The 20,581-nt window shown below is 34.1% G+C and overlaps 3 protein-coding genes across 7 annotated transcripts; all 3 read left to right on the forward strand.

Moving 5' to 3' along the window:
* The first annotated feature begins 3,124 nt into the window (after positions 1-3,124).
* Positions 3,125-5,431, forward strand: LOC105960674 (heptahelical transmembrane protein 1). The gene is made up of 4 exons (XM_012984867.2): positions 3,125-3,689; positions 3,779-3,871; positions 4,363-4,411; positions 4,507-5,431. Exons 1-4 carry the CDS (start codon positions 3,376-3,378, stop codon positions 5,188-5,190), a joined length of 1,140 nt encoding a protein of 379 aa, XP_012840321.2. The 5' UTR covers positions 3,125-3,375; the 3' UTR covers positions 5,191-5,431.
* An 822-nt stretch (positions 5,432-6,253) lies between these two features.
* Positions 6,254-14,445, forward strand: MAK10 (MAK10 homolog). 2 transcript variants are annotated; one of them, XM_012984868.2, is made up of 16 exons: positions 6,254-6,580; positions 7,407-7,474; positions 7,910-8,065; positions 8,161-8,328; positions 9,028-9,178; positions 9,888-9,967; positions 10,369-10,644; positions 10,728-10,871; positions 10,956-11,090; positions 11,333-11,431; positions 11,695-11,751; positions 12,438-12,642; positions 12,983-13,104; positions 13,595-13,663; positions 13,755-13,853; positions 13,935-14,445. In XM_012984868.2, the coding sequence occupies exons 1-16, from the start codon at positions 6,457-6,459 to the stop codon at positions 14,172-14,174; spliced, it is 2,193 nt and encodes a 730-aa protein (XP_012840322.2). In that variant the 5' UTR covers positions 6,254-6,456; the 3' UTR covers positions 14,175-14,445. The 2 variants fall into 2 exon arrangements, with proteins under 2 accessions (XP_012840322.2, XP_012840324.2); XM_012984870.2 differs by having other exon boundaries at positions 12,986-13,104.
* Positions 14,446-15,893: 1,448 nt separating this feature from the next.
* LOC105960676 (ENTH/ANTH/VHS superfamily protein) lies at positions 15,894-20,581 on the forward strand. 4 transcript variants are annotated; one of them, XM_012984871.2, is made up of 16 exons: positions 15,894-16,284; positions 16,760-16,872; positions 16,962-17,031; positions 17,161-17,258; positions 17,387-17,528; positions 17,605-17,705; positions 17,935-18,018; positions 18,149-18,199; positions 18,301-18,366; positions 18,455-18,520; positions 18,628-18,708; positions 18,812-18,883; positions 19,029-19,202; positions 19,354-19,429; positions 19,628-19,746; positions 19,843-20,581. In XM_012984871.2, exons 2-16 carry the CDS (start codon positions 16,774-16,776, stop codon positions 20,218-20,220), a joined length of 1,677 nt encoding a protein of 558 aa, XP_012840325.2. In that variant the 5' UTR covers positions 15,894-16,284; positions 16,760-16,773; the 3' UTR covers positions 20,221-20,581. The 4 variants fall into 4 exon arrangements, with proteins under 4 accessions (XP_012840325.2, XP_012840326.2, XP_088681922.1 ...); XM_012984872.2 differs by having other exon boundaries at positions 15,894-16,182; XM_088825796.1 differs by having other exon boundaries at positions 16,043-16,343.

A 20,581-nucleotide genomic window follows, 5' to 3' on the forward strand; every position in this document is an offset into this window, starting at 1 on the left:
AAAAGACTGTTGCACCTTCAGCAGCCCAAAAATATTGTCTTAAGAAAATTGCTTCGGCAAGTCTCAATTGTTACCTCGTGTTTTCACAATTTTACACTTCCGTAACTTCTCGACAATTAAGTAAGTGTATTCTCTCTATGTGGATCAGTACAATTTACACCAACATATACTAAATAAAAGCCCAAAAATTTTTAGTAAGCCCAAAATAAGTGGGCTAGTATGGGGCACAATACATGGATCTTTTATTTTCCGATGAGCTGGATCTCGAGTGTAAGTTGTCTTAAATTCTATTGTCTAATCAATTCATATTTGTTGTATAAGAATTTCCAATTAAAAAATTATAACAAATTGATTGTTGATGAGTCAGCATCACTAGAAAGAGACAAAATTATTGACATTATATCGACATATGTTCAATTATTATTATGATCATAGTTTGTAACTAACATCTCCTAACTGTCGTACCACAATAACAGCATTCATTAGTCCCTCAATTAATAACCTAGTGGTTACCTAGTGGTTCGAGGTAAACTTGTGTCAATTAATTCAGATTCGATTTTTTGATCAACGATCGTTAGGTTAAGTTTGTCACACATAATAAATCTAGTGCGATTTACGTTTCTCTTATGATTTAAAAATTATTATACGAGAACGTAAATTTATCCAGTGCAACTAAATGATTTTATTTGTAAAACCCCATTTAGCAATCAATAATATATTTGATTATATATGTACTAATAAATCACATACCATACTACATTACTACTAGTTAATATGATAAGTAGCTTGAGCAACATAGTAAATTGTTAGGTATTCTTAAATGATCTAACAAATTCGAAATAGTTAAGCATGAGGATGAATTGCCTAATAAATTTTTGGGCAAATTACGAAAAAAAACTCTTAAATTTATGTAATTACAACCACATCTTAATTATGTATTGTCTTACATGTTCACTTTTACGGTATCAAATTTACCTACTGAAGAAAGAATTTTTTTTTTGTTTGTAAGACAATACATAGTTAATGGTGTGGTTGTAACTATCCAAATTAAACATGAACAATTTTTTTCTTCGTAATTTGAATTTACCTCAGGGGTGCGGTTGTAATTGCCCTAAACTTTTTAATAGGGAGAAAACTAATTAGTCGAACTAAACCCTTGATTATCATGTGTAATGACACTCATTGGAAAAGCCTTCAAGAATTTCTCAATAGCAATTGTCCCAAAAGCAATAACATTAGAAATTATGTCAACACAACATCTAAAGTCACTCAAAATTGTCCCAAAAGCAATAACATTATTAGAAAACATTTCAAGACAAAATTATTATTTTTTACATACATTCTTGTGTAATGAAATTTTGTGTGTGTCAATTATTACCACTTTAATTTAAATCAAGTCTTGCACGTGACACTTAACTTATGAAAATGGAAGTCCCATTTTTGTGTAAGTATCGTTGAAGTAGTAACAAAATGGGGATTATATTCATTAGAGCATCCCTCGCGAAAGTTTTGTTTAGACGTATGTACGAGAACTCGAGAAGTAGTAAAAAAAAGAATATATAAATTTTAATTAAAAATAAAATAAAGTAAAATATAAATGACAATTAAAATCTCCTAATATTTGGTGTCCTAATTTATCGGTAGCAATTAGGACATCAAATTTTACTTATTCCAACTGTCTATAACTAACGTTTACAAAATTTGCAATTAAAGTATTACCAAATGTGACAACATATGAAATCTTGTACCAAGTCCAAATCAATTAGACGGCAGTTTATTTATTTTATTGATTTTTTTATAATCAAGTATCACTAATGCATACCACGTATTTATCAAATACATGTCACGTTGTTTGGTGCAGTAAAAAAATATATAAATACGCCCAATACTGCACATTTGTTAATTCAATTTATTTCCTTTACAAATTATTACTTTTATTTAATTCGATTACAACTAGAAAGTAGAAACTATTCAAATGGATAAATTACGGAAATGGCCACCATCTTAAGTAAGGTTTAATTAAAAAAAAAACACTTTATGTTTGTTTAATTACAATTACTTCCTTAACTATGAATCTTCTTACATATTCATTCTTATGGTTTCAAATTCAACATAATCTTCTACATTATGTGGAATGTTCTCTAATTTGTACTCGTTTTATGCAAAAATGCAGTTTCTGATGCACTACAATATGATATTTACAAGCCAGAGACTAGGGATGGCAAAAAAATCCGAACCGCTAGCTATCCGCGGGTATCCGCTCCGTTTAAAACCCGTTACCGAAACCATTAGGGTTTGGTAATGGTTTTGGTAAAAGAAAAGAAAACCGTCATGGTTTTGGTATGGTTTTGGTTTTACCTTTATGGTCATGGGTACCCGACCATTTAATATATATATATATATATATATATATATTAATTCAACATAATATGAATAAAAATAATAATTTGGCAAAAATTTTAATAAAATATTAAATAATTTAGGGAGGATATATTTGTATCATTTACTTTTTTTTTTCTTCCACTTTTCTGAGAGTTACTTAAACGTTATCGGACCCAAAGTTATTTTTATTAGAACAATTTAAATGGTAAAAGGGTACCCGTGGGTATTCGGATATCGTGGTAATGGTTCTGGTATTTCCATTGATTTTTTAAATGGGTTTGGTATGGTCATGGTTTGAGCTATATTAAATGGTAATGGTTCTGGTATTGCACTTTTTCGAGGGTACCCGCTCCGCTGCCATCCCTACCAGAGACACATCTTACGATCACCTTATTTCAAAATATGTAGCTCGAATGGAGTAAAACGGGTACAACCCAGAGAATATTCCACTAAATTTAACACCGAAAGAATGGACGTGTAAGAAAATTCATAGTTCAGGGGGTGATTGTAATTACCAAAAAATTAAGGGTTTTTTCGTAATTTGATCTTACCTCATATGGTGGCCGTAACTTACCCATGCAATAGTGTAAGCACTCCTCGTTTTTTTCTCGTGCAATAATTTTTATGTGCGACAAGTTTGACCTAAAAACATATTCGACTTGTAATAATATTAGATATTCCAATATAAAAAAAAATAAAAAATAAATAAATCATAAATGAAGGAAGCACAGAAGTTATTGATAACCTAACCAAATGTGTGTGAACCTAACTCTGTAAGACAGTCAATCCAAGCAAGGCAAGCAATTGTTCATCACATTTTTTTCCTTTTAATTTTGTTGGTTGGCAGTTGCCCCCCACCCCCACCCCCATTACCATCTTCCTCTACTTATTGCCCCCCTACCCCCACCCCCCCTATACCCCCACCCCCCATACCCACATTTTCTTCCATTAAAGGGTTTTCCATTTTCTTGATAAAAATTCAAGAATCTGTGCATGAAAAATCAAGAAGAAGAAGAAAAAAAAATATACACTATGATGAAGAATAGTAAAAGGGAGGGGTCTGTTTGGAAGAGAAAATTAAAAGCAGGGGTAGATAAGGAAAAAGATCAAAAGAGCAGAGAAAAGGGGGAGATGATGATGAAGAAGAAGAAGAAGAAATACTACTATCCACTGTTATCCTATCACCAACTCCCGGATTATATGAAGGATAATGAGTATATACTGGATTATTACAGGGCTAATTGGCCTGTCAAACAAGCCTTCTTCAGCCTCTTTAGCTGGCATAATGAGACTCTTAATGTTTGGACGTAATTACCCTTTTTTTTTACTTAATTATTTCTGTTTTTATTTAATGTTTTTTTTTTAATTTTTTTTTAATTAATTATTTATTTTGCAGGCATTTGTTGGGATTTTTGTTATTTGTGGGATTAACAGTAGCAAATGTAGTGGACGTGCCTCAGGTAGCAGATTTCATCACAATGATTACAGAGTAAGTTTCATTTTTTTTTGATTTTTTTTTTAATTTAATAAATTTAATTAATTCTAGATGTAAAAGGGAATTTATATATAAAGATCCAATCTTTTATTATTATTAATATTACTTTTTTTTTTGTTTGTTTTTCGAAATTGCTATGGTTTTAAGTTTTAGATCCCCCAATTAAAGCAATCGGCATCCGAATATGATTTGTGTGGGTGTAAATAAATCGACATTGTTGTTCAATCTTTTGAATTTTTTCATCGAGCTTTCGAATTTTATGTTTGATAAGCAATCGAGCCGAACTCGAACGCGTAACTGCTTAAGTAACTTGATATTTTTAGCACATTTTTAATCGCTCTCATTGCGCATCGAACAAAAATATGTGTTCAAACTTTTGACACGTTGTGTTAAGAAGCGAGCTCTCGAAAACGGTCTCGAATCGAATATCGAGTACTTTGATTTAATTTGATTTCGAGTCCAACTCACTTAATTTGATTCTTCAGACAGTTCCCATCAAGTGCAACCGCTAATTTCTCCAACGATTTTTCTCCGGTGAGCACATACAATATATATCCATACTTCACTTTGTCTCGTTCGTATCGACAAGTAGACGAAAAATTAATTAATTTTTTTTTAAATTTCGACAGGGCCCGACAAAACTGCTAGACCTGAAGCAAGAATCGAGCCACATGAAAATGGATGTAACAACCGAAACAACCACAACGAACTGGCCGTTTTACGTATTCCTTAGCGGCTCGATGTTCTGCCTCCTCTCGAGCAGCACCTGCCACCTCTTCTCCTGCCACTCCCACCGCCTCAACTGCCACCTCCTCCACGTCGACTACGTCGGGATCACGATCATGATAATCACCTCCTTCTTCCCACCGATATACTACATCTTCCAATGCACCCCACTCTACCAAATCCTGTACCTCACAGGCATCTCACTACTCGGTTTATGCACCGTTGTCGCCTTGCTGTCGCCAGCTCTCACGAACCCCAAGTACCGCTCTTTACGGGCCCTACTCTTCGTCTCCATGGGCTTGTTCGGGCTTTTTCCGGCGGGCCACGCCCTTTTGCTGAACTGGCACGACCCTCACCGGAATGTGATCTTGGCGTACGAATCGGCGATGGCGCTTTCGTATTTAATTGGAACTTTGTTTTACGTGAGCCGGGCCCCTGAGAGGTGGAGGCCCGGTTGGTTCGACTTGGCGGGCCATAGTCATCAGATTTTTCATGTGTTTGTGGTGATGGGCGCGTTGGCTCACTACGGCGCGGCGCAAATTTTCGTGAGGCACCACAGTAGGATGGGGTGTGGTGCAGTTTCTTGATTTTGTGTTTGCTTGTGATATTATGTGTTAATGAAGGGGCTAAAAATATAAATTAAAAAAAAAATTGTGTTGATTGTGTTATTAGATGGAATAGGAACATTCTTTATTTATTTTTTATTTTTTATTTTTATATTTTGTTGTGATGTGATTCTGTAATAAGATTGTTACATGATACATTTGACACAATTTAGAATGTGTTCTGCAGAGGAAATATATGAAGCATATATGTAATGTTTAGTAATTAGTTGGTTGCCTTTTGTTTTCACAATGTTTCGATTTCTTCCAACATATATAAAGTAAATATATTTTGAAGGTTCGATTTCTTGTTCGTAACAAATTGTATAGTAGTTGAAAATTAGTTTTATCCCAAATTTAAATTCTTTCGTTGTCGGAGTTGTACAGTGAAGTATTGTAATTCGACAAATTTGCACGATTTCGAGTATTTGTACAGTAGAATAATGTGATTTGACAATTTAGTTTATTGTTAGAGATATATATTACTCAACCATTCTATGTTTAATTTAATTTGACATCCAAAGTATATTGTCGTGACTCTCTAATATATGAAACTAGCCAAAAGAAATTTACGACCGAAAACTCCGTTGATTTTATTAAAAGAAGGGTAAGTTATGGCCACCCCTGATGTATGGTCAAATTACAAAAAAATCCCTCTTGTTTGGGTAATTACAACCACCCTTCATTTTAAATATTTTTACATAAAATTTATGTAATTCGGTTATTTACCGAACCAAATCGTATATTCAGTTTGGTAAATTGTATGAAATGTTGGCATACAAAAAATTTCGCTTCGGTTTTACCGATTTAACATCCCTTAATTTACATCTGGAGGGGTTTTTTTCATAAGATAATACATAGTTGAGGGGGGTGACTTTAATTACTCAAACATGAGTGGTTTTTTTGTGATTTGATCATAACTCATAGGTGACCGTAATTTGCCATTAAAAGAAAAACAAGATTCCAAACAAAATATTTGGAAAAAAAAGAGGGACCAATTTTAGAATAAAAACAAAACAAAGGGACAAGGGTGAAACAAAAATTCGATGCAACAAATACGGACTCTTTATACCCGGATCCGACCCGACCCGACCCGTATGTTTGCCCTACCAATTACGGAACGCAAAATCTACGAACAGATTCTCCCTCTTTGCATAACTGCGCGTCACAATGACTGATGCAAAACCTCACAGTCAATAACGAAAACTCTGCAATTTTCTTCACACACAATCAATAGAGGGAAGCTTGATTATGGCGGACAAGAGTGCAGCTGAGAGGGGGAAGGATGTGAAAGTACCGATAAGCCCTTCAATCCCTTCCGGCAACGACACCGCTTGGGTTGACGTTTCGTCTATCCTCCGGCGAGCCTCCGACGGTTCGTTTCTTTCTAATCTCACTCTAATTCCAATCATTAACTGTTGGTTTCGGGATGAATTTATCAATTTTTATAGATTTTGAATTGAGACTTTGTATTTGTATAGATGGAGAATGTTGTGAAGTACTTGAATTTTATTTAGGAATTTTCATGTTAGTCTTATGAATAAGTCTCCTCAAGATTGGCTTTTTACCTGAATAAGTATCATTGATCTTAACTGCTTCTGTTTAAGTGCTGTGAATGTAGTACACTGCACACTCCCATGAACTTAATGTAATTTTGACTAGCTGAGAATCCTCTACTTTCATGGCGTCCACTACATATAATTCATATTTGCCGACGAGTTATTTTCGGTTTAACCAATGCAACATACATTTGCAAATCGCCTATACGATTTAGCTCGTCTTATATGTGCTTCTGTAAATTTTTATATGCATAAAGGAACCAAGATAGATTTCGGTTTTGATCCTGCATGGAGTTTACCGTTTAGATACAAAGTCAACATCTAATAAAACCTGATGCATCTTTGTAACTAAATGGCATGCTACTTAGAATATTAAGGACATTTGTGGAAATGAAACACGTGTTTGGTTCTAATTTAAGACATGGGATAATGTTTGTCCATAGAATTTATTTTTTGATTGTTAGAGACCGTGGCTTAGGCTTATCCAATTTTTAATGTTTGTCTTGGAAATGACCGGTGCTGTTTGCCACCCACTCTAAACTTGCATTGCAGTTCTCCTTGCTTTAGTTTTATCGTACCTGCTGTTCTATCTCAAATATATAAAAAATGTTAAATGATTCTTCTAATGTAACTTGGCTGCAGATATTCAAAGTGATGAGCTCATAAATGGAGAGAATTTTAATCTTTTTGCCGCCATGTCTGCTTTAGAGGTAATGTGCTTCTTTTCCGTCTGAGTGAGATTCTGTAAACAAAGATATGAAGTATATTGCGAATATGATAAGGTGAAGAGTAATTAGAAGACACGTAATTGAGAAAAAGAAGACATGTTCGAATAGTTGTAAATTAGTTGCGTATTTTCTGGGCTTGTGGGTATCCCCACAACAAGACAAGAACAGCGAAAATGGCTTTTTTACTAGAAGTTACTATAGTTAAGAAAACAGAAGTATTTTAAGCACGAGGCATGTGAATATTTTTAACTCTCCCCTATCAATCATAGTCAGGAAGTGTGTGTTCTTTCCCGACTGTTTTACATTTCTTGAGTATCTTGGTCTTCTTTTAGATACTTGATGAACTGTTGAAGTTATATTTTTCTGCATTTATTATGTATGTATATTTTAGTGATGAAATTTATCTATCTTAACTAGATAATGGACCCAAAGATGGATTCAGGTATTGTTTCTACATATTATTCTGTTGATGAAGCCATTGACAATGGTGCTGCTCCTATTCCATTGAGCTTTGATAGAACAACCGATACTCAATGTGTCATTGATATAATGGACCATCTTCTCTCTTGTGAGGTATTGCTAATTAAACAGTAGGAAACCGTTCTAAATACTGTTCCATGAGTGGTGAAGGAAAGCCCTTGTTAATATGTTCATTTCTTTTAATGCAGGCAACATGGCATAAAGGAGGGTCATTAGCTCAAACTGTTTTCTCATGCATCTATCTTTTGAGGCCTGAGAGAACATCATCTCATGCGCTCCTGCATTCTTTCTGCAGAGTTGTACGGACAACTTGCAATGCTGTTGTTTCAACTGTTTCAGATGTCCGCACAAATGAAGTAAAGTACTTATACGAATCTTACCTTTTTTTTTTTCCTCCTTGAGACAGAGTTCTGTCAAGAGTATCACAATCTTTGTTTTTTAAGATGCTATTACGGACTAGTATTTCAATAGATGATTGTAAGAAAAGTTCTTCAATGAAAAATTAGTTCTTGCTTCATATATCTCGGATGAATGTGCTATCAAGTAAAGTACTTGGATGAAACTTTATTTTTGTCATGAATGATAGAATTGTCAACAAAGTATAGACTCTATCACTTCTGAGGATGCTTTTGAAGAAAATAATTTTGATGAAGCTCTAGCTGCTTTTTCAGCTTTCACCGACCATGTGCAAATTGAATAAAGTACTTTAAAACGAATCTTTAATTGTTTCGTTCTGAGAGATAAGTGTTGTGCTGTCAGTGTCATAATCCTATCATCGCTTATGCGAACACAATTAATAGAAGTGGGATCAGTAGGAGAGGCACCGAATCACATAGTTCTTTCTGATGTGATCCTGCAACTTTTTCATTAGTTCTCTTATGCATGTAGCTCTCTTTTTCATCCTGCACCTGGCTCGCATATCTTGTGAACTGTGATGCACTGTATAATAGAACTCCTGCTTGTATCATATGTTTGCTTTTCTCCATCTTAAGTATTTTAAATTTCCTACCTATATGCTGTCAGTTATTTCCATTAATATATGTATGGTTGCACAGGAAGAAGATCTTTTTGTTATGGCTTATGGTCTGCCACTAAAGGCTGATGGAGATGAAAAATGCTTATCGATGCTAAATGCAGTGGAAGAAACACTTGCTCGACAATTAAAGGCTTGCAAAGCTCTATCGTCTAAAAGGAGAGTTCTAGAAGGTACATATCTAGGATTCATGCGTCTCTATTGGAGTTCAAGTGTCTAGATAAAGAAGTTTTTATGTTGGTCTCTTTGATGCCATGGCAAATTATAAATTGTGAAGCATAATTACTTTTCAGCATGAAATGGAAAAAAGCTCCTGAAACCTCTTTATGTTTCTATTAGCTAGCTAAGGAAGGTCCTTTCTTGATTTATCACCAGTCTTCTGCAGGCATTAAATAATTCGTAAATTTATTTTGGCCCTTGTCTCATAAGTAAATAACTTTCACAGTCCTCTATAAAGGATTAGATGCTCATGAAGCTCAAGACATCTAGTTTTCTTCAATGCTGTAATCAGAACATGCTTATATAATGGAATTTTCCTATACACTGTCATAACCAAGTGAATCTACATGGCACTTTCAATGATTGAAATGCTTGGCATCTTTAGGTAGGATAGGACTGCTTTATACTTTGAATCAGATAATAGAACCTAAAATCATTTTGGTATGGATTAGTACTGAGAATGGTAGCAAAGTTAAGTGCTAGTGCCTTTGCTCGAGAAGGCTTTTCATCGATTTACTAATAATTTTTGTTATGGTTCACATATATGAATTTGTAATCTGCGATGATTATTATGACATGCTACTTTCGTAACACCTCTTGTACCTTTGTTTTCACTCTCAAAGAAGCTTAGATCTCAATTCAAGGTTATTGCCTTTTGCTCAGATATAGAGCCATTGCAAGGTAATCTCGATTTTGAAGAAGGGTTTTGCAGAGCTGTTTTGTGCCGCTTACGCTTCCGTAAGGTCTTATCTTGTATTCTTTGAACTTCTGTCTTTCATACATTTGAATGATATTCTACTATTAAATGATCACTTGTTTTCCGTATGTGCTGTTGCCCTTGAAAAGATTAATGGCTACAGCAGTATGATAAAAGATGACGAATTGTGGTAAAAGATGTTATTAAATCATTTGGTTCCTTTAGTTGCTGGTTTCACCGCGAATATAATTTAATCAATGGAATTGTTTTTATATTTTTTCAGAGACTTTGAGTAATAAACAGTGTCCTAAAATCTGGAATAAGTATATTAAGACAAACTTCTGCTACATATTTTTGGAAAATGTTCCTCATTTCATTTTTGATATGGTCTTTTATGGTTATCATCTTTCCTCCAATAATATTTGGGAAATGTTTATGTGTGCTCAGCACTTTTACCATGTGCTAACATGTATGAGGAGACCTCAAGGCAAAGGCTTGGAGGTTGCTAAGAAGCATATCCTTTCCTGCTTATCTGAGCTGGATTCCATGCTGAAATCAGAAGAATTTCTGAGGCACACCTATGCATGTGGAATTTCAGATGATGGGCTAGAAGATAAAACAACTGCCTCCGGTCGTCAACCAATTGGATTCGATTCTACGTTAAACAGTAGGTCAGCAGCCCCAACTCCACCACGTGCTATTAAACTACTCAGTTGGAAAAGGGTTAGTATCAAGGAATTAATGGCAGACATTTTAATCATACATATTCTGAAGCCTTAACGCATTTTTTAACTTTCTTGTACCAGGCTGTTAATTATTTCCAGAAGCTTCTCCACGATCTAGAAATTATATGTTCCAACTCTTTGGATCCTGTATTTGAAAGTGCCTTGCGCTTTGTGGTTGATTTTCAGAAGTTCGAACCAGATTTGGTTGCTAGAGCTCATATCCAGGTTCAGTTCTGGATCTTAAATTCTTGTCTGAGTTCAATTTGATTCTTTCTGTAATGGATTCTCATGCGGATAACTAATGGACAGCATCTGCTGGTACAAGATGGGAAGCTCTATGGATGTGAACCTATTTTTTCTGTTATCTGCAAGGCTGCCCTATTACCTGAAGGGGCAAAGAATCATGAACTTCAGAAGAATGAAACTGTTGTGCAACTAGGGCAGGTGAGTGCCAGATATCTTTCTGATACTAAAGTGGTTTCTTTATGTTAAAAACATTAGCAGAACCTCAGTCATTACTATTTTTAAGAATTTATTTGTATTATAACATATACATATGGTGATTGAAATTCATTTGCTGGCTTGCAACTTCCAGTATTTGGTAATCAGATTTCTCAACTTGTTATTTTTTCACTTTACATTGCTTAGAAACTAATTATTATAAAACCATGTGTTGTGGTATGCAGTTAGTAATCAATTTGCTTAGAGTCCTCTGTACTAACACTGCATGGCAAAGGCGTAAGCTTGGGAAGATCTTACAGGATTGGCGAATAATATACGTACAGGTTTGTCAAAGTTCTTGCTCAATTAAATTATACATTTGCAACGACTGGTATGCATGATCAAGCTGTTTGGTGATACTGTTATTGCTTTCCATGATTGCCAATTTAATTATTTTGCCAAAAAGTAATTATAAAATGAAAAAATGACCCTGCTTTTGGTGGATTTGATAGACAAGTTTTGGAATGATGATTTGATTTCTCTTTTCTGACTACTTATATTCGCGGGGACTGATTAATGTATGTATTGAATGCTTTTCTCTTCACAGCTTGAGTTGGCTTTTAGGAAGGAGTTTGGGGAAATCACAAGCACTTCAACTGATCAGGTATATGTTTAGCTTGTCAAATCTCATTTTCACCTGTCATTATTCAGTCATTGATTTAGCACCATTAATCCAGATATGATGTAATCTGTATGATATTGGTGAATGAATTGCATGGTGTGTTACCATGGGCCAACTTTGAGGATGTACAGATTGCAAAATTTGTAGCTGAAATACATGGTATGCATGTACGTTGCCAGAGTTTTGAGCTGTCTTAGTGACAACAATGTCAAAGCTCATCGAAACTGCTTATTAGGACATGATATCCATTACTTTAGATTGTCATCTGCCCTCTGTTATTTAATGTGCTTCAGCGTGCTAGGTTTACAAATGATGCTAGGATTAAAGAAGAGATGCATGATATGAACTTTCCCATTTGAGAACGAGATTGCTGAGTATTAATCTTTGATGAATAATGTTATTGTGTTCCATATTGAAAGAAAAATTGAAGCGGGAAATTGTTTTCCCTGTGTTTTTTTACTAGGTGTAATATTCTTTTCTAATATTGTTTCCTCTTCCTGCGATGATTATGTGTGGATGAATTTTGCTATTCCATCAATGTAATATGGTGCTGTACTGTTTTTATCCATACCAGCCCGTGGTTATTTCTTGTATGAACTAAAATAACTAACATATTTAATGTCCATGTGCATTTTTCATCCTGATAATATTTTTATTAATTCCTGCAGAATATGTGTTTAAAGATCTGCAAACACATCCTCATTTGGGTAGAGGAGCAAACATATTCAGTAGCTCTACGTTTCCTCGTACTGGGCTTTGAATTAGAGCTATATGCTACCAGTGAATACTGCATGGTGTATTGGTACATATATGTAATCCTAATCAAACTCACCGAGAAAACTCATCTCAGAATGATGCTGAGCTATGAATCTAGTGAGTATCTATTAATTCTCTCTTTTTTAATATCACAATAAGGTTTCGATTATATCAAGGAAAACAACGAGTAATATAGTGAAAATGTTAGCTAAAACATATTCTTTGTTTGGTTGCGGGAAAATGCCGTGTCTGAGAACTAAATTACTTTACCTACCATGTTATCACCAACCTGAACTATTTACCTAGCATTTTCACTAATTTACTCTTTGTTCTCCTTGATCCAGTGATATAGTAGCCTAAGCGATTTGCAAGGCATATGCAATTGTTATCATGTGCTAATTGCATCTTTACATTTGTGATTTTTCTTGCTTATGAAGTTCAACCTTGTGCTTCCTAGCAGGAAGACGGAAATCGAAAAAGAAGAGAGATATCGTGAACGATATGGGAAAGGACTACCAAATTCCACCTACGGTCTTGTTACTTCAGTGCTATATCTATGTTGCAGAAGGTCTTATGATGGTAATTATCCTCTGCTAATAAACTACTGATTCTTTTCTCAACCTGAAACATATCATCACCTGTTTGTTTGATGCCTCATGGTGGTGGTTCTTTTTCTTTTCTTTTTTATTATTATTTTTTTAAATTGGCTTTATAAATGACCTACAACCGTACCCAAAGGGAATTGATCCCTTGACCTGGGTTGAATCTATGGCAAGTTATGCTAAGAGTTGAGAAAAGGGTTAGTAATAGATTAGATTGGATATGCATAAGTTCGATTTATAATTACTTAATTAGGTGTCATCTAAGATGCTCTTCATAAGAACTATAAACAATACTCAATTTCATTTTTTTCTGTTTTGACTCTTTACGGGATTATCATATTTTACCCCTATTGATTCTAAGATGAGCATACATGGCAATCCTTCAGTGTCTTACATATTAGGGACATCTATTGGTTGCCGCTAGTCTACTTTAAACGACATATCCGTTTTAACTTTTGTAATTACAGATGCTTGCTTCTTTAAGGAATGAAAACAAACTATTCCTATGCGTGGGTCCCTTCAACACTGAGCAGGAGGTATCTTTCTTCGACTTCCACTCTAGCAGTTCACTACTCTAATTGGAAGAAAAACGTTATTAATAATACCATTTTCGCATGCATTTTTCAGAGATTTATGCAGCAGTTTGAGCTGTTACAAAAAGCTTTTGTTCCTGATCACGCCTCTTACTTCTCGTACAGAGAGACTATATCCAATGCTCGTTTTTCCGTAAGTATATTTCCGATATTTTTTTACTGCTTCAACGATCTTTGCAGTGCGATATTTGACCGGCTGTCTCATTTTTGGCAGACCTTATCCATGCATAATTGCTTTAAAGATGCTCAGAAGATTGCAAAAGGGCTACATGGTAATTTTGCCAACGATCCAGACAGGATGGTGGAGCTTCGCCGAATAGAACAGGTGGCGGAACACAACGCAGTTGCCCTAAACCTTGTTTGCCGGTTAGGTACTCTTGAACCATCGCTTAAGATTTCTTTCGAATTTGTCCACCATCCACATTTTGCTGTTGCTTCTGTCAAGAGGTCTTGATTATCTCGAAAAATTTTGATTTTTATCTATTTTTATATAGGTAGCAATAATTTTTCCAATTAAGCCATTGTTTTCTTTTTCTTCTCCCCCACTCCTTTTTACCATTTTTTTTTTAATTTTTAATTATGTAACTTAATTAAGAAAAGAAAAATGATTACTTTAGCTTGTGAAGATGTACATTATAGACATATTTGTTGCAGGATAAGATATTGTAAGAGGTCATAAAGAAATATTCAGCCTGTTAGCAGACTTGTTACCCTGTTTTTGAAAATATTTGGTTCAGTAGAACCTCGATATATATATTAATACCTCATAAATTAATAAACTCGTTCAAATAATATTAATACGTGCTAAATTAATACTTTGCTAATTTATAAGATAATACATAGTTCAAGAGATATTCAATATCTGTTTTGTTACTATAATTCTACTCATTGTGTATATTCTGCAGTTCTTGGGTAATTTCACCAAAATATGTATTGAAAATAATGATAATAAAATTAACAATAATAATTTCATAAATTAATAAGTTATTAATTAATGTATAAATTATAATTATTCATAAGTTGGGGTCCTAGGGCATAATTGCCTATAGCCTAGGGCCGAGTCTCCTCATATACTATCAATTACTATAGGTTCATGTGTTTTTTAAGTTTCGAGGATTCGGGATTACAGGATCGAGATTAGGAGAAAATACGGGACGGGATTCGGGATTTAGTTCAATTTCAATTGGGATAATTTAATCTCGAATTACAAAAATAGTTAAAAAAATAAATAATATATATTAAAATTTTTATGGAGTATTTTATTTTTCACACACCTCTGTGCATTGTTTGTAATTTTTTTTTGATCTGGAACGCTTTATGAATAAGTAGTTATGATGGAGTTATTTGTAATAAGTTTGAAATAAATTTGACCATTTAAATAATAAACTTTTGATAATTTTCCAAATATATGTGAAATTTTTATTTATTTTGGAAAAAGGATACATGGAAACTTGTCGGTTGGAAGCTCAAATTTTCAGATGCAGACAAAAGTACACTCTTCTCATGCGAACCGTATTTACTTGACCCACAGAATGTGGGACCCGCACATTGTTTGTTCCGTCTGTTTGCCGTCTGATTTGACGGCCCATTTCAACATTTTCCTAACGCCGACACCGACATCGACTTCCAGATAGTATTGACTATTGAATATAAAAATTAATTAATTTTCTCTTATTTATAAATTAATAAATTAAACAATGCAATCTTTAATATCTATGCAAATAAATGTGCCTATAGAAATTGAATCCCGCAACGATTTATTTAAATTAGTAGCACTATTTCGCATATGGTTAATATAGGGGAGACTAATTAAAAAATCAAAAGAAGTAAAATATTTATAGATAAGTTTAGTCCCTCTAAATTTTTTCAATTGTAATATTAAAATTAATTAAAAAGTTAAATATTTTATTAAGTAATTAAGTAGTGAGTTATCTTAGTTCCTAAATAGGTCAAGCTTTTCAGCTTGACACAAGTTTTAAGAATATCAATAAATATATTTTAATTTTAGAAAAATAAATCAAAATACCCTTATTTATTAATTAATGCAAAAACATGATTAGAGAGTTAATTGGAAAATATATAATTAATAAAGAAAAAGCGCCAGTTTTATTTGCAGAGAGAGAGAGTAATTAAATTCAAAAATTCAAAACTACAGATTTAAAAAAGAAAATAAAAAATGGAGAGATTGACAGTAGAGACAGTAGACAGAATATGGAAGCTGTACAAACACACACACACACACACACACACACAAATATGTGTATTCTGTCTGTATCGAACTGTGATACATATATATAAGTACAAATAATGTAATAAAAAAGTAAAGAAAATAGTGACGCCGACGGGCAAGCCGAACAACTTCACGACTATTCTACATCTCTAGAGAGAGAGAGAGACAACACAACACAGCCCACAAAGGAAAAAGACCCTCACTTTCTCTCTCTAACCTATAAAAATCAAAAGTCAGACTTCTCTCTTCCCTTCTTGATCTACATTTTTTCCCTCTCTGTTTTTTTATTTTTTTTATTTTTGGGGCTGTGGAAGATTGAGCTGGAAAGAAAAGGGTTAGTACTGTTTATGGAAGATTCTTCTTGATCTTTCTTTAGATCTTCTGGGTTTGTTGGTAATTTGATTATATTTGTGCTAATTTGTTGATTTATGTATTTGTGTGCTGCTTTGATTAATTTATGCTTGTGGGTTTTTTGTAATTTTGTGTGTAGTGGATGAATCAATGTAATTCACTCTGATGCTTTCTTGATTTTTTTTATCAGTGTTTTATTTGTATTGATTCGACTTCGTCTAGCTCGATTTGTCGGACTTTTTGCTAATTGTCGGAATTTTGTTCTTTTTTCGGATCTGTCGAATTTTGGGTTGTTAATCGAATAGATCTTCGTTATTATAATCGATCTTTTCCGATTTCAGAAGTAGTAGTTATCCATGTATTAAAAACAAGATCCTTTTGCTATAGGTTCATCGTATTAACTCGAGATGCATTTAATGAAGTAAGCATTCTGTTTACTAGTTCGGTTTTTTCCGTAGAATTTGGATAGAGAATGTCGAGTGGGGGTACGCAGAACAGCTTGAGGAAAACCCTCGGTGCTTTAAAGGACTCCACCACCGTTAATTTGGCCAAAATTAACAGCGACTACAAGGTATAGTATTAGCTCGAGTTTTATTTATCGATGTCCTCTAATTTATTATTATTATTATTATTAAAAAAAAATTCCGTTTCATTTTAAAGGAATTGGACATTGCCGTTGTTAAGGCAACGAATCATGTGGAACGTCCAGCGAAAGAGAGACACATAAGAGGTGGATCTATATATATATATGTGTCGAAGTTATAACACAATATATTTAATCTTTTTTTGTAATAACCCGATTTTGTTAAAAAGAATAAAGGAGAAATTTTTACCGTCTGTGCAAATCTAATTTTTGCAGCCGTATTTGCTGCTGTATCGGGGACCAGGCCGCGTGCTGACGTGGCGTATTGCATACACGCGCTTGCTAGAAGATTGTCAAAGACTCATAATTGGGCGGTACGCGTTCTAAAAGTGATATGCATGTTTTTTTTTGGTGGCATTTTTTGGATAAAGAAATTCTACTGTACTTCCCTTTTTGTGGTGTAAGTTAATACTCGTTTATTACCCTGTTCTCGTTTTTACAGGTTGCGTTGAAAACTTTGATTGTCATCCATCGTGCGCTAAGGGAGGTGGACCCCACATTCCAGGAAGAAATTATCAATTATGGCAGGAGCAGAAGCCATATGCTTAACTTATCCCATTTCAAGGACGACTCGAGTCCTAACGGTATTGCTTCTTTTTTTTTTTAATATTTTTAATTTTTTTTTTGTAATAATAAATTGTGCTTCGATCATTTGGTCAGCTTGGGATTATTCCGCCTGGGTGCGCTGTTACGCTTTATATATGGAAGAGAGGTTGGAATGCTTCAGAGTGTTGAAATACGATATCGAGGCCGATCGCCTTGTGAGTTTTTTTTTTTTTTTTAATAAATGTTTATTGAATACTCGGTTACATTATATTTGTGCTTTTCTTGAAATTCGGTGTAAAACTGTCTGCAGCAATTAAAGTTCAACCCCTAATCGAAGATTCATTACTTTAATATATATGCCTTTAATATGTTTCTTAAGTCGGCTTTTATCTCTTTATTTTTTATTTTTTTTAATTACATATAAAAATCGAAATATCTATGCAGAGAACAAAAGATTTGGACACTCCGGAGTTACTCGAGCACTTGCCAGCATTGCAGCAACTACTTTACCGTGTGCTGGGCTGTCAGGTTTTATTATCTATATTTGATCTCATTTGTCCAAATATTATATAATTAATTAGATTGTAATGGTCCATAATCTTGGTCCTACGTGGGGGTAAAATCGTCATTTAACAAAGTTTGAATTCCGGACATGCAGCCACAAGGAGCAGCTGTTCATAATTTCATCATTCAATTAGCCCTTTCCATGGTACGATGCAAGTCCTAATTTTTTCACATACGACATTTGTCTCGTATTTATATGTAATAATCCTCCGTTTTTTTTTTTTTTTTTTTTTTTGTTTGTCGTAGGTTGCTTCGGAAAGCATTAAAATCTACAATGCAATAAGCGACGGCACTGTGAATTTGGTCGACAAGGTAAAAATAAACGATTTTCTATTTGCTCTAAACTCTCGTTACTATATTCGCGGCAATTAGATTTAACAATCGTCATTTTCCGACATAGTTCTTCGAGATGCAAAGGACCGATGCTGTTAGGGCATTGGACATATATCGAAGAGCTGGCCAGCAGGTAAATGCCATTAAATAAATAAATAAATTAATTAACTACACTTTCTTAATTTGTCGAACGAGCATTTAGCAACTAATTTTTGTTCCGATTTAAAAAAAAATCTATAGGCTGAGAGATTGTCGGAGTTTTACGAAATATGTAAAACCCTCGACGTGGGGCGTGGAGAACGATTTATCAAGATCGAACTGGTTGACTTTCGAGGCACTTGTTGACTTTTATTTTTACACTACTTACCCCTATAATATGGTTCTGACTTTTTTTTTATTTAATTTTAATGGTAATTAAAAAAAGCCACCTGCATCGTTTTTACAAGCTATGGAAGAGTATGTAAGAGAAGCACCACGCGCTTCCACCGCTCGATCGGTACTCGTCTCTCAAACTTTTTTCTAATATATTTTGTCAAGAAATATGTAATTAACTCAAAACTATTTAGCAATAAATTATTTATTTTTATTTTATATTTTGAATCGAACGCGTGACTAGATAATTTTGCCTCCGAACGATACAGGGTGATGATAAGCCCAAGGCGATATTAGCAATAGAGTACAAAAACACCTCAGAGGTGAAAGAAGAGCTTCCACCACCACCGCCGCCACCTCCACCACCGCAAGTAGCACCGGAACCACCAGTAGAGCCTGTTAAAGTCGAAGCTCCTGCTTCAGAACCACCACCTGATTTGCTGGTAATTTATTCTATCATATTTAGATCCTTCAATATCAACTTCTTTCTAATTTCTCATTTTAACATTCTTTAGCCTTTTAATATATATATATATATATATATATATATATATATAATTTTAATATATAAATATTTTTGATCTGTGTATATAGGGTCTGAATGAACCTCTACCTGCTGCCTCAGAGCTCGACGAGAAAAATTCTTTGGCTTTAGCCATTATTCCAGCTGGTAATAATTTTATTTTGATAATATTGAATAAGCATAAAGATTTTGTATTTTCAGTTTGCAATGATATATATATATATATTATATATATATCATTATATATATATATATATATATATATATATATATATATATATATATATATATATATATATATATATATATATTTTTTTTTTCAATTTTAATAACCTCCAATTGTAGGTGCTGCTGAACAACCAGGTTCAACTGTACAAAACCTGACAAACGGAACCACAGGCTGGGAACTAGCACTCGTCACCGCTCCAAGCTCCGCCGACAGCGCTACAGCAGCTAGCAAATTGGTACACATAATTTCATCTTATTTTATTTTTTATTTTTATTTTTTTACAGCCAAATTCTAACAAAAAAAAATAAAAATTTCTCGTAAATTAAAAAAGGCCGGAGGGTTCGATATACTCACCCTAGACAGCCTGTACGATGATGCAATAAGAAGAACAAACCAAAACAACGTAAGCTACAATCCATGGGAACAACAACAACAAACTACAATGATGCCGCACGATCCATTCTACGCCTCAAACGGAGTGGCGGCACCACCTTCCGTCCAGCTGGCAGCCATGTCTATGAACCACCACCAGCAGCAGCAGCACAATTATGGTTTTCAGCCGCCACATCAGCAACAGCAGCAAATGATGATGGGGGGCCCACAACAGCAACCCGCGAATCCATTTGGAAACCCGTTCGGTGGCGGGCCCCAGCCCTATGGGTCGGGTATGCCCGTTCAAACCTACAATCCTTATCCGGGCCTCATTTGAAACTAAAAACATGAGATATAATTTCGATAAATATTAGGATTATTGAGAGATTCTTGGTAGATTAGATGAATTTGTGTAGCAGATTGTTTTGTGTGGGTGAAAAAGTAGATATATAGACGGAATTCATTGTTCAATAACCGAGTATATATATACATATGTATATATGTATATATGTATGTTCTTTTTTATCGGGTAATCGGTCGTAATGCTTCGGTGACTTTGCATAAAATTTGTGTTACCTGCTTTGGTCAGGCAGGAGATGTATTTTGGTGTTGATTTTTTTTATATGTTGTAACATTCTCTTTTTTCATTTATTTTATTTTATATTTTATTTTTTAATTGAAGAATAAAACTTTGTCAA

Source organism: Erythranthe guttata, chromosome 11, assembly GCF_056151865.1.
Source record: "Erythranthe guttata isolate IM_541 chromosome 11, IM_541, whole genome shotgun sequence".
Classification (NCBI taxonomy): domain Eukaryota; kingdom Viridiplantae; phylum Streptophyta; class Magnoliopsida; order Lamiales; family Phrymaceae; genus Erythranthe; species Erythranthe guttata.